The 14,162-nt window shown below is 42.2% G+C and overlaps 1 protein-coding gene across 2 annotated transcripts in view; it reads right to left on the bottom strand.

Annotated features, from left to right (window-relative positions):
- Positions 1-14,162, bottom strand: part of FOXP1 (forkhead box P1) — a 544,619-nt gene that overhangs the window by 88,348 nt on the left and 442,109 nt on the right. For both annotated transcript variants that reach the window (XM_015418621.1, XM_015418622.1), the window contains exon 9: positions 5,707-5,811. In XM_015418621.1, coding sequence (XP_015274107.1) covers positions 5,707-5,811 — 105 coding nt within the window. The remainder of the gene's footprint in view (positions 1-5,706; positions 5,812-14,162) is intronic.

The raw sequence follows: 14,162 nt of genomic DNA, 5'->3' as shown, positions 1-14,162 counted from the left end.
CTGCTCTCTTCCCCCCCCCGCTCCGAAGTGGCGGCGGCGGCGAGGGAGTTCGTAGAGCGTTTCCTGCGCATGCGCAGGGGATGCTCTGTCACTTTTGGGGGGATTTAAGTATCCCCCCAATATTTTTTTCGGGTTTACAGATTGTTGTGCACACGTGGGGAGTGCCCCAAGTGTGCACGAAAATCTCCCTCCCACCCAGGTGCCCCCGATGTACGGAAATAAGTATCCGCACGCAAGGGGCCATGTTGGAAATTAGATATATAGATAATCTATCTGTTATCAACAGACTAACCCACAGGGGAGAAGAAAGGAAGGGAAGAACAGAGCAGGTGGCAAAAACATTATCTCCCCAGGCACTTCCTTCCTTTAAAGAGGCAGCTTCCTTTTAATCTTCCAGGGACTGGGGACAGGGGAGGAGCAGAGCAGGTGGTAAAAGTTCTGCCCCTGATGGCAACAGTCTCTACCCAGGCAGGTTAGATTACTTCAGTTCTCTAGATATGGGCCTAAGGTGATAGTTTGAAAAAGAGAAAATCTCAGGAACAATATAGCAGCTGGCTATTGTGGTACTAAGAAAGCTGACCATATTTTGCTAGTGCTCAAAGATTTCACTGACACCCAATTCATCTCCAAAGTTTCTGACCTATAGAACCCTAAGTAGATTGGGATCTACATCTCTAAGGGACTTCCTGTTCATATAAGAACCTGCCCAACTGTTAAGACATTCAGTGAAGGTCCTGCCCTGGCTCCCCCAGGTTTGGAGGTAAAGTGGATGCCTACTGGAGAGAGACTTTCTCTGTGCTGGAGCTGCATGTGTAACATCCTTCCTCCTGTCTGTTAGTCACACATCTACTTTGTTGTCATCTTGGTGCCACATAAAGACAGTTTTAAAAAAAATCCTGGGCTTTTAGTGGAAACTGGCCAACTGAAACAGGTTGTCCTGTGCGGTCTCTTGCTGTGCAGTATTGGAGGATTTTATTAATTTGTTTAAAAGTTCTAGACCACAGTTTATTAATGATGAATTGTGAGCTGCCCTGGGGACCAAAGATGAAAGTGGTGGGGAAAAATATTTTAAACAAATAAATTAAGTACAGCCAGAAATTATTCCTGTACTTTCCAGTACAAAGATTCCTAGTATATGTGTATAAATGATGGTCTGACAATCTGCAGGGATGCATAAATGGAACATCGCTATTTGACATTCTCTTAACTTGTGACATGGGCATAATATTGATACACACGAATGGCTGCTTCCAAGGATTCTTGTATGTTGTATATATACTAGAGTACACAAATGAAAATTCTGCATCTGTGAACCAGCCTTAAGCAAAATTTAATCAGAAAGAAGGTACCTTTAATTGAACTGACTTCTACTGATTTAGTAAGCTGTACTTTCCTATACAATAGAAGTTTATCAACTCCTATGGATGCAAGCTTGGTATTTATACTGTTGTGCACTGTCAACGAACAGGAGAGCTTAGCAGCGGAACATCAAGGTAAATTTACTCTAAGCCTGAGCGATGTGTTGGAAACTGCCTCCATTAGTATATAAGAAATTTAACATAGACCAATTCTATGCCTGGTTATTTGGATGTCAATATAGATCATCCTCAGGAGTTGCGGTGGCTCAAGTGGTTAAGATGCTGAACTGCAGACTGTGGAAGGTCAGTAGTTCAGCAGTTCGAGACCCAAGTTGCCGCATGACGGAGTGAGCTCCCGTCTCTAGTTCCAGCTCCTGCCAACCTAGCAGTTCGAAAGCAAGAAATTGCAAGTAGATAAATAGGTACCACTTCGGTGGGAAGGTAACAGCGTTCCGCGCGCCTTGGTGTTTAGTCATGCCGGCCACATGACCACGGAAACGTCTTCAGACAACACTGGCTCTTCGGCTTGGAAACGGAGATGAGCACCGCAACCCTAGAGTTGGACTCGACTGGCTTTCGAGCAACGGAACCTTTACCTTTACCTTTACCTTTATAGATCATCCTCATATTTTAAAGGAGCACAAAACTAAAAGATAAGTTTCAGAGGGTAGCCATGCTGGTCTGCAGTAGAAGAGTTAGAGTCGAGCCCAGTAGAACCTTAGAAACCAGGAATTTCAGGGCATAAACCTCTGAGAGTCAAAGCTCCTGACAAAGGGAGATTTGACTCTTTATGCCCTGAAACTCTTTATGTCCTGAAACTCTTGTTGTTCTCTAAGGTGCTACTGGACTCAAGACTGTCTAAAAGATAAGGAATGAGATGGGAGGTCCGTGGACTGTTTAATCCAGGTAAGTTGCTAAAACAAGTGACGTGCAAAGAGAATGGAAAAGTAAGCTACTAACCCATTACTTGCTAGATACTGAGAAAATCAAAATATACCAGGATCTCACCAATGTTTCTTTGAGTGGAGTCAAAGTACAAAGCTTTCTTAACTCCCTCTTGCAACTTTTGGACAGTACTGTACAAGGCAGACCACACTCCAAGTTTATATGCAATGTGAAGGCATGAAGCAGGCCCACAGGGACAGGATGGATACAACTCTATTCTGCTTTCACCTACGGATTTATTTACAAGTTCATGACAAATGAGAACAGGTAACTATCTATGAAGTTTCCTAGAAAAGAATGCTGCAAGATTTAAGCTTAAAAATTCAAAGGTAAATCAAAAATGCGAGTATTTAAATACAGTACAAATTAGATCAATATGCAATATCACTATAAAACTATTGAAAACATTACCGAACGAACCACTACAGCCTTTGCTTTTATATACTGGAATTCCTGCATTTATGAAACCCAAAAATGTAACTTTAATGCATAATGTTTTCCTTAATAGTCTAAAACAATTAGAGTTTATTTATTAGTAACATTAACTTTGCTCATTAGTTACTTACCTGACACAAATTAATTGCATACAAAACTTTGCCAGTCCATAAATAAAAGCAGGATAAATAACTGAGATAAAGTTAAAAGTACAACTATGTGAGCAAATCTAAACATGTCTGCTTAGACTCTTACTTAGGACTATTTATTGGGACTTACACTGTAATAATGGGGGTTTCACCTTCCTAAACCCATGGAACCCAAAGGGCTTAGAAAGGTTTAACTCTTGCTTAGAAAGGTATAACTGCAGCAGTGCCATCCTAAGGATACTTTCCTAGGAGTAATACCCATTGAAGACTTAAGTAGGATTCTAAAGAGACTTGCTTAGAATTCTACTTAAGTCTTCATTGAGTATTACTTCAATGAGGATTGCTCTCTAAGTTGCTTAACCTTCTATGTTAGACCTGAGGCTTGTTCACACATGCAATGAAATTGTGGGTACAGCACCATCATGAAAGTCCACATATTATTGGCTGTGGTCCGTCCGTCCGTCCGTCCGTCCATCCATCCATCCATCCATCCATCCATCTAAAAGAAAGTCCCCTCACCGTAAAATCAATGCCCAGCCCAAACCCCTGTACCTAGAAACACGAAATTCAGGGAGAGCGCTCCTACCATGACATAGATGCTCACTAAGAAGGGATTTTTAGAAATTTGACCCCTAAGGAGGTCAAAAGGGGTAAAATGTGCTCCCCCTATTGCTTCCTATGTGGCTGTCAGGCTGCTGCCTCCTTTCACCCCCCACCCTCTGGTCAGCTGCAGAGCTCAGTGTTCTGAGGTTAAAAAAACAGTTACAGGAGACTGCAGAGAGCTAATGACAGTTCAGGAAATCAGGAACAGCCAACCACCTGTGAGGTGCAGCAGTGCTGCTGGCCCAGCCTCCCCATGGCTTCAAACACACACACACCACCTCCTTCACCTGACAGGTGGTTGTCTGTTAGGTGCCGCAGTGGTTACAGGATGCTTAAAGACACCAGGAAGTCCACCCCAGCAGTAACACCTTAGTGATCCTGCTAGCCCAGTCTCCTCAATGATTTCTAATACTCCTTCCCCCTCCTACACTGGACAGGCAGCTGCCTGTCAGGTGTAGGAGAGGAGGTGAGATGCTTACAACCATTGGGAAGGTTTGTTCAGCAGGACTGCCTTAGTCCTGCTGCTGGCCCAGCCTCCCCAATGCCTTTAAACACAATCCCCCCCCAACACCAGACAGGCAGGTGTCTGTCAGGTGTAGGAGCAGGGTCAGGGTACTTTAATCCATCAGGGACGCAGCCCCAGTGGGATCACCTTAGCGATGCTGCTGGCCCAGCCTCACCAATGGCTTTAGCCGCACTCCCACCTGCTATGGAAATATACCCCAAATTTGTAGAAAAGTGGTTTTCTTTATTAGGTTATTTAACTTCTCACAATGTGGGTTCTAGAAAATTGGTTCATATGAACTTGCTTAATATCTGATTGCTCGGATGGTGTTTGGAATAGGTAGCTATGTCCCACTTCTTAGATGTAACATAAATGAGAGACAATTTTGTAAAAAAGGGGTATATGCCCCCCCCAATTCAATGCCCAGGCCAAACCCCTGCACCAAGAAACCCAAAATAAGGGGAGTGCATTCCTACCATGACGTCAACTCCCCCACAAAGAGATTTCTGAGAAACACGACCCCTAAGAGGGTAAAAAAGGGGCAAAATGTGATTCCCCCAATTGTTTTCCATGTGCCTGGCAGGCTGCTCCCCCCCCCCATTTGTCAACTGTGTAGTTCAGAGTTCTGAGGTAAAATCTGCCTGTTTGCACCCACTTCCCTCTGATTGCTCAGCTGTGGATGCCAATGTTCTGAGGTAAAAACACAGAAGAGACTGCAGACAGTTGAGGACAGTTACAGAAATCAGCAATTCAAGACTTCTAAATAGACATTTTTCAAAAAAGCCAGCATGGCAATTGAGTTAATGAATATTCATGGGGAGACAGCAACAAACCTTTCTAGGAGCCATTTTGATGCGTGCCTCCCTCATGAACCTGAAGAAATGTCCACCACATCACCACTCACTCACATCAACTCACCCTCACACCTCTCACTGCCCCCAAGAAAGCTCCTGGCAAACATCGAGCCAGATACACCAATGCTACAAGGAGGCAACTTAGGAATGTGGCAAAGACATTTGCACATAGTACTCCTGCGGAGCACTGAGCTGCGCAGGCCAAGTACCAGCGAGATCACCCTGAGATGCTCAGAACAACACAGTCTCTATATGAGCAAAACAACCCAGGAACACAAGTAGAAAGGTCATCACTTTTGTGGAAGGTGGAAGGAGTTGACTTAACAGACAACTGCTTCTTAAATGGACAGTTCTATGTTGCCTGCTCCAGAGTGAGCTCACCAAGCAGCCTGGTGATCCTAGCATCTGAAGGCAGAACCACCAATGTGGTCTACAGAGAGGTCCTTCAGTAGAGAGAGAAAAAGTACGTATGTCTCACTTCATTTCTTATACTACAATCTTCTCCATTAGAATTCTTACAACAAATGTTACATTTCAAACTTCACATCATCAGCATTATAACTGGATTTACAGAACTTAAATACCGTAGTATCAGGCTAGTAAAGGATAAAGGACCAAATATACACTTGAATAGCTACTGACGTCATATGTATGACGCTGAATGAAATTCTTTGGAAAGCCTCTTTAAATGCTCTTCAACATTGCTCTACTGACAACAGTGGGATTCATATTTCAGTGTTGTTTGTGAAGGATACCTTTGAAAAGAAGTCCTGGACAACAGAAGATACTTCAGGTCATTCCAAAGCAGGGTTATGCTTAACGAAATACATGAAATGCTAAAAAAAAATTGCTCTTACTTTAGAAATGACTGGAAATCTTCGCATACTGCTTCGCAGCCCGGCCATTTGCATACTCCATGCCCATAAAGTGGATGGCTATGACAGTGCTCTTCATGGGATAAACTGAAGGAATGGAAAATAAAAAGGGGAGGCAACCATTACTGAATAAATTTATCTTGGTGCTGTGCTGAGAGCAAAAGTGTACAGTTGTAAAACATAAATAAAGTGAGGGACCCATGGACAACATAATGCAACTCACTGAAGCTCCCCTTTGACCTTTGTAACAAACCCGTCTAACACAGCTTGTAGAAACTGTATCAGGCCAGTCTGATTAATTAATTACAAGTTTTGTAAAGAACTGAAATAAAACAGACGAAGTTAATGTTGGTAAGGTAGTATTTGACAGGGTGAATCTGATGCTCTTCTTCATCTAAGAAACGTAGGAACATCACAAATAGATAGAGATCTGGATGGGGAAAAAGCACCACTGTAATTCAGCAATTTTGCATGTTAAATAATTTTCATGATTACAGGCATTCCAAATTATGATTCAGAAAGGGACACAGACACACTGAGAGACATTACTGAATCTTTTAACACTACAGACTCAGCCTTATAGTTTGTTCCTGTTTGGATGCCTTCGTTCAAGCCTTGCTCATACATTCCCAGCAAACGTGAAATATCCACATTTTCAAAATGTAAAATTCATTATAATAAGAAACCTAACAATGAAAGTATTTGGTAGTTTCAGCAGGATGGAAGGCATCATTAACCCTTTTAAAGTTTAGCAGTGAGGTTATTGTGCTTCTCTATAAATCAGAACCGGGAAGGAAGAAGAAAAAAACAACACACACACTCTGAACCCTAAAGGGTTAAGCCTCCAGCAGGATTCCAATCAATACGTAATGATTTGGCTGCACTGATCCCAGTCATGAGATGCTTTGATCCAGGCCATGTGGTGCTCAGGGAAATGTATCTGTTGCACCAGACGATGAACCATGCTCTGAAATATCTTTACTCAGATTCTGCATGGTAACTTCTTAAGCAAAAGGAATTGTTTTTTTTTCCCCTGACAATTTCCATAACCTTAAGTGACTTCTATGAAAACAAAATGTCACAGTGATATCAGAAACACTACTTTTAGCCCACAATCTCATTTTAAAATGTTGTTGTTGTTACGCCTGGCATGTTACAAGCTACAGAACTAAAAAAAAAAAAAAAAGATAGAAGAATACACTTGTATTTGACTCTAAAAGGTATTAATTATAAGTTGGAGCTAGAAATCCTGCTTTCTACCCACTCTGTCATAGCTGATATTCTTGTGAAAGTGCTACACAAACCACTATGGACAATATTGTGCTGTTTTCAAAGGACAACAAAATTGAGAACTTGATATTTATACTGGGCTGCAATACATACTAGAAATAGCAGGTGCTATTTGTACATGTGTTAATTTTCAGATGTAGAGACTAATCTCCATTTAAGAATGCAGTTTGGTCAAGCACTTTATACCATAAATACAGAGGTCTGAAAGTATCAGTTTTCTCATCTGTGCTCCAGTGGCAAAACAAATTCTTACACTACACTTTGTTCATTTATAAAACACAATAGTTTCCTGATAGAGAAAAAGAAAAGTCGATGTCTGAAAACACTGCTTATGAAGTAGAAGCTTGGTTGTTTTAACCCATGTTTGAATTCTAAGAATTGGCAGTCCCAATCATGAAATCTGGAAGCAATGTAGTGGTTTGCAGTGTTTGTGTAACATCAGTATAGATCCTATTTTTGAGGTAATTAATCACCACTGATGTGATCCATCCTCATGTTTGGACACAGAGAGCCATAAATATTCATCTGAAGTGTATAAAATGTGCGAGATTCCCTACACAGTCTAAAACATAGCAGATTATGGAGTCAAAGATGCACAGCATTTTCCCGTTTACCACAGCTGCAGAGAAACCTCTTCCACTCAGGGACTCATCCCAATGCTTCAGTTACTGTGACCGCTCTCTGTACATGGACAGGGTTGCTGTTCCAGAATAACAGCTGGAAGAAGGGAAGGGGGTTGGAGAAGAGCTGTCAAGCAAAGAGCAATCAAGCTCTTAAGTTACATCAATAGCTGACTACATCACCTCCTGCTAGTAAGTCACACCTAGAGCCATAAAGCTGGAAAGACTAACGTGACAGAAAAACTCTTCCTTTCAGACAAGGAAGGCCATCCCAAAAGGGGGCGGGGAGAAAGAGTGCTTATTAGAAACTCTGAACTTGAGGAAGAGGTTCCTCTTCCATTTTGGGGCACATGCCATGATGGACTAAGCTTTCACCTAGGGACTCAATTTGTTCATGAGGCAGGGAACAGTGGAGAGGAATCCCACCCTGCAGGATCTAAGACAATGACAAACTAACTTGCTGCAGCCTCAAGTAAAGCTACTCCTTCCTAAACAATCATCAAAATACCTAGAGAAGGGAGAGAGGACTGCATGTATTCACTTTTCTTTGTTCCCCTGCTAAGCCTGAGAGCTTTAACAGAGCATGTACAACTTTTTTACATTTTGAACCCTTCAAGTACAATCTCTAGAAACTCAACACACCTAAACAGTCTAGCTATCTGAAATGCAGTAATTGGGAGGGACAGCACAGAAGCTCAGCTTCTCGGGAGCATGAGACCTCTGAAGTGCAAAGCTGCAATAGCTTGCTTCCATGCTTGCTTGTAGAAGCATAACAGTAGACGCGACAACCAGCTTTGCCCCAAGGACGTGCCTCCATTTTTGTAGTGCCCAGGGAAAGCTATTTACAGAGCACACTGGGGGCCCAATTCTGGTCAGGACCACTGTGGCAAAGGGATTAGCCAACACACACTGTGGTGCCATTTCAAGTTGGAAAAATGGCCCAGGGGAAAGGCAGGAGCCCCTCCCCCCCTGTGCCCTGGTGGTCCCGACTGACCTAACTGGCACTCTTAAATAGCTTTTCCCACGGCTACAAAATGGAGGTGCATCCCTCGGGCAAACCAGGAGACAGTGGCTTGTATAGTTGTGCCGTGAAACTAACTAAAAGCATGTCGATTAAGAAACTTCAACACACTGTGTTCTAAATGCAGACCTGCTCAGCATTCTCTTTCCCTTCTTACCATAAGAGCAATGAAAACATTAAAATGTGAATCAGCCTGTGAAAACTCTTGTTTGCAAGCTGTCCTCCAGAGGTTCACAGAGTGTCTTTCAAGAAAGCATTTTTGGACTGCAGCCTTATTTGTTAGTGGCAGCTCAGTTAAAGACACAAGAGGCTGCGCTAAGCTCTAAACGATACAGTAAAAGAGAAGGGAGAAATCCAGTCAGTAGACAATTCAGTTTTACAGGAAAAAGCCACAAGGTCCATTATAGGACGTGCTTTGCTAGGGAGAATTTATAGTTGTTTTGACATCATACCCAGCCGTTTTTAAACTGAGCAATTTAAGACACTGTATTGTTGTCTTGTTATCAACTGACTTCAGCAGCATAGAACAGGAGAGTGGAAAACCAGGCACCAACGTTAACAGCTCATTAGGAGCAATGAAGAAATTCATAGCCAAGTCAGTGATTCTTCTCTGAGTATGTCTGGCAAATCTTCCCATCATATTCAACAATATACCATACACACACACACAAAAGTGCACCACCAAATGGATAAATTCACCTTGTATTCTGTATATATTGCAACACTGCACGGAGTGCTTAATCTGATTTTTTTTTAAAGAATCCTTAATAAAGACTAATGGTGTTAGCCAATTCTATGAAATCATCCCAACAGCCCTGTATTTGAAAAAATATAGAAATCTGCACAGATGTGAACATACTATGGATCACAGATCCAGCCTTCTGGCACAGAATTTTGCAGTGTTTGTGAAACCTTACAAGTTTGAATTCATTTACAGTTCTGTAGGATTTTCAAATTGACTAAGTATGCATCTTAGGCAAAACTACAACAATAAAAATCCCACTCCACATGTAAACACACATCAAAGGATTGGAATTTATTGATAGGATATTCCCTGTCTGTACAACTGAAAAATCTCAGCTGTGGAGAATGCCAGCCATGTATTCCAAAATTGTGCCTTGTGTTTTTCAAGCTATTTTTTGTCCATTACTAAGTTCATACCGCAGAAGAAAGGACTGAGTTCCAAAAGGACTACCAAGGGGATTGGGGGGGGGGGGAGAGATAAGACCTGCAACCATCAGCAACTTCCACCGGCAGATCACTGGATCCAACTCAACAATTTGACTTATTTCTTTAAAAGTTTCATGTTAGTATAAAAACCTGCACCTACTCATCTATTAGAGAGGTACTTAGAGAAAGAAATGTCTATACAAAACAGTCACTTGGAAGATACTCTCACCCCCCCCCCCCCCCCCCCCAAGAAAGTCTAATTTGAGAACTGTACATAATTACAATCTAAATTCTTGGAGAAACACATTGGCAAAGAACATACATGCTATTTGTGCCAGATTATCATATCACCTCCTAACTTACATACCTATGAGTAAGAATGAAAATGTTTCAGAACTCTGCTATGTGGCCCAGTCAAGAGCTTCAGAGGAGTCATGGAAGAACGCCTGTCTCCATCAACAACTGTATTTTGATGTGAGGTAGTCCTCCATACAGAGCTACAATATGACAATCATTTTGTATGCTTGGTGGGAAAATATACACCATCACATGAGAAGTTAGTGCAACTGACTATAATAAAAATAACAACAACAACAACAACAACAAGGCTGGCTGAGATACATAGATGCGCATAGAGATGTGAAGGCCCGGGAAAAAAATGTTTTTCCCCGTTTTTTCCCTGAAGCCTTTTTGTTTTTTTTCCGAAAAAATTGAAAAATTGAAAAAAGAAAAGAAATGGTATATATGGTATCAGATTGATCTAATTTCTGTGCACTGAGGACAAGCAAGTCCTAGGTTACAAACTGATGCAAGAACAAGATTCATTTCTTCCTTTAGGAGGTGCTATTGTCAGAAGAAAATAAAAAGGTTTCAGTTTTGTTTTTGCATGTGGGTGGGTATTCTGTTTGTAATAATTGTTTGGATACACTATATTTTTAATATGCTAGTTGTGATAATTTCATGCCAAGTAAAAATGTCCATAGTCATATTTTACGTTCCTAAAGTAACAGAATGACTTTCAATCTAGAAAAGACAAAAGAAATGCTAATGTGGTATTTTTTTTCAATTTTTCCGAAAATTTCCGTTTCCCCCCCGAAAAAAGCGGGGTTTTTTCCCGAGCTTCAAAATTTTCGGAAATTTTACATCTCTAGATGCGCAATTCATGAAGTATCCCATAGCTTCTTGCTAAGCAAGACATCAACTGAGGACAGCTCCCTACACATGCCTTCTGCCTGGATGTTCTTATGAAGTTACACATCCAGAAGCCTGAGAGCACTTGGGGTCTGATAAGGGATTTAGAGACCTGAATGATGCCTGCAAGGTTACAGGCACTCAGGACCAATGCTGGAGCACTGGTGTAACACAATACCAATAATTGTCCTTGATCATTAAGTATGTCATCGCATTCTGTGCCTAGGTGAAGGCTTCTGAATAGTTGTCCCAAGGGCAGCCCGATATAGAATGCATCACAGTAGTTGAACCTTGGAGTCACCAAATACATGAGCGTACTGTACTAAGCGCTACATTTCATCCCGCCTAAGAGCACACCCTATGCATTTTCTGGACAAAAACTGCATGTAAGTGCACTTCTGTTCTGAAGTGACTCTGAAAGACAAGGCATTGTTTGGAGCATGTCTTTAGAGCATGTCAATGACTTGTAGAGTAAGTGCTCATTTATAAAAGAATAAAAATGTGCCCATTTTGCCTTCAACAACAGCTAGAATTGAACTCAAAAGCAACCCTGAACCCTGTTCTTAATAGACTGTGTATTAATAAGAATTGTGCTCTAAATAAAGGTGTGCCTTTAGACCAGAGCTCTTCAATTTCACTACCATTTTTGATTATACCAGTACAATCCTATTGTCCATGATACAGTTATAGAGGCACAACACTAAATGTGATTTAGTAGTGTGGTCAGATTTTAATAAGTTTACAACTATTCACAAAATGCAGACTGGGGACAGTTCATGGGGATGAGTATCAGGGAAAGTGCTGTAACATCCACTGTCCTCAGCCTTACAGGAATTCATTAGAATGCCTATGAGTTTACAAGCAGATATACATAAGTGTGGAACATGCAGTTAAGATGCTGCATTTGCCAAGGTTCCTGATTGCACACAGAAAGCCTCTGTAAGTTCAATGAGTTTTTTGTTCACAAGTTATACTAAAGATACACAAGGCCACCATGAGAGAGACCAGCAGGAGTGATCCCACTCCCCCAACATGTGGATTCACACTTTTGGATTATAATTATGAACTATCATAAACCCTAGTTGATACGAAATAAAAATACAAAATAAAAAATGTGGTCCTTATTTTTATTTATTTGTAGCCTGCGTTTCCAGTATCTCCTCAAATGACCTACCTAAATAAGAATAAAAACTATAAATATAAACAGTACATAAACATACCTAATTCTCAACATGGCCAAATCTGTGAGATATTTAAATCCAGAGACTGGAACCATTAGGATTTAGGGAGGATTCACTGAGGCCAGGCCCAGCAGCAGCCACCGGGCAATTTACTACCATGTGACTTACATGACTCTACCAGGCCTGGCTGCTTCTTACTATTCATCAGCAGCCACCCCATGAAAGCCAGTGGGGGATATTAGTGAGAGTTTCAGATTAGGATCTGGGAGTTGTTGTTCAGTCGCACAGTCAAGTCCGACTCTTCGCGACCCCATGGACCACATCACGGCAGGCCCTCCTGTCTTCCGTTATGCTCCGGAGTTTGCTTAATTTCATGTTCGTTGCCTCGATAACACTGTCTAACCATCTCATCCTTTGCCATCCCCTTCTTCTTTGACCTTCAATCTTTCCCAGCATCAGGGTCTTCTCCAGTGAGTGCTCCCTCTGGGAGACCCAGGTTCAAATCCCAACTCTGCCATGGAAACTCACTGGTTGTCTTTGAGACAGTCACACACCCTCAGCCTAACTTACTTCACAGGGTTGTTGTGAGGATAGAATGGAGTGGGAAAGAAAGAAGAAAGCAGGGAAAGGTGAGGATATGGGTGCTGCCATGCAGAGAAAAAGAGAAAACTGTGAGGGGAGGGGGTAGAGGGGATAGTGGATTGCCCCCTACAGGTCCTTGCAACTGAGTCTCCCAGACGGAGGCTGCTGGAGGAAGAAAGAAGGGAAAACTGAAGACGGAGAGGCCAGAGAAATGTAGGTTAGTGGGTGGGTGGGTAGGAGAGAAAGAGGTAGGGAGAGGGAAAAAGGGGAAGAAGAAAAAGGGGAGAGGCTATTGGGGCTTTCAGGGAAGGAAAGAGGGGTAGGGGAAAATGTGATGCCTCTCACAAGTCTTTGAGGGTTCCCCACATGTCAACATCTATTCAATAAACTATCTTCAGCAGACAAACCAACATTATAATTAATTATGAACATGGCCCGAGATGTGAAGGGAGATCTTTCTACAAACTTACAGAAACCCCAGTGTTGCAGAAAAATCTAAAAAATAAAAGGGGAGGTGTTACAAAATCTCTCAGACTGGAAAAGCATTGTCTGCACTTGCACAGATAACATACAGCCAATAAATCTTGAGATGCTGCAGTGGGTGGGAACAAAGGAGACCAACAATAATAATTATTATTGTATGGCGTTGTGTGTAGTATAGCCAGGAGATCTGAAGATTGTCTGGCAGCCTGAAATTCTAGCTCTTTTAGCATTATGCACCAATAGGTGGCGAGCTAGACTTATTTTTTTAGGTTGCAAGAGTTCTGAAAGAGCTGTGACTTGACCCATGGTCCCCCAGCTGGCTTCATGTGGAGGAATGTGGACTTGAACCTGGTTCTCCCAATTAGAGTCCATCGCTTTTAATCACTAAACCATGCTCTTAATCGCTGCACCATGCTGGCTCTCAGGAGACCAATGACTGAGGAGAATGGAGGGACAGAGAGGGTCGAGTGGTCAAGTGTGGCCAGAGGAGAAAGGACGAAAAGAAGATAGTTTCTGTTGGTGTCATTACCGCTGTCTGGCAGGAAAAAAGCTGAAGGGCTACATAGCAGCAGTGGTGGCTGGCATGACGCAGTGGCAGAACAGCTTTCTCCTTCTTGCCAGAGAAAGAAGGCAAACAAGTGGAGATGGCCTGGAGGAATTGTTGCTTTTTTATGCACCTGCACTGCACAGACCATAAAGTGAGCAAGCAATGGTAGCTGGGGGGAGGTGGCAACGGCACTTCCTCCTTCCCCACCTGCTGTCACAGCTCCTGCCAGACAAAGTGAACAAGCGGAGAGGGCACTGAAGAGGAGGAGAAGGTTCCTCGAGGCCCCTGTTATTTCAACAGAAGTGAAAACCAGACGCTGATTGATAAAACCAGCAATACAAAACTAACACAGG

This window comes from Gekko japonicus, unplaced genomic scaffold (assembly GCF_001447785.1).
Source record: "Gekko japonicus isolate JY-2015 unplaced genomic scaffold, Gekko_japonicus_V1.1 scaffold483, whole genome shotgun sequence".
NCBI lineage: Eukaryota > Metazoa > Chordata > Lepidosauria > Squamata > Gekkonidae > Gekko > Gekko japonicus.
This window is presented reverse-complemented; position numbering and strand designations above follow the sequence as displayed.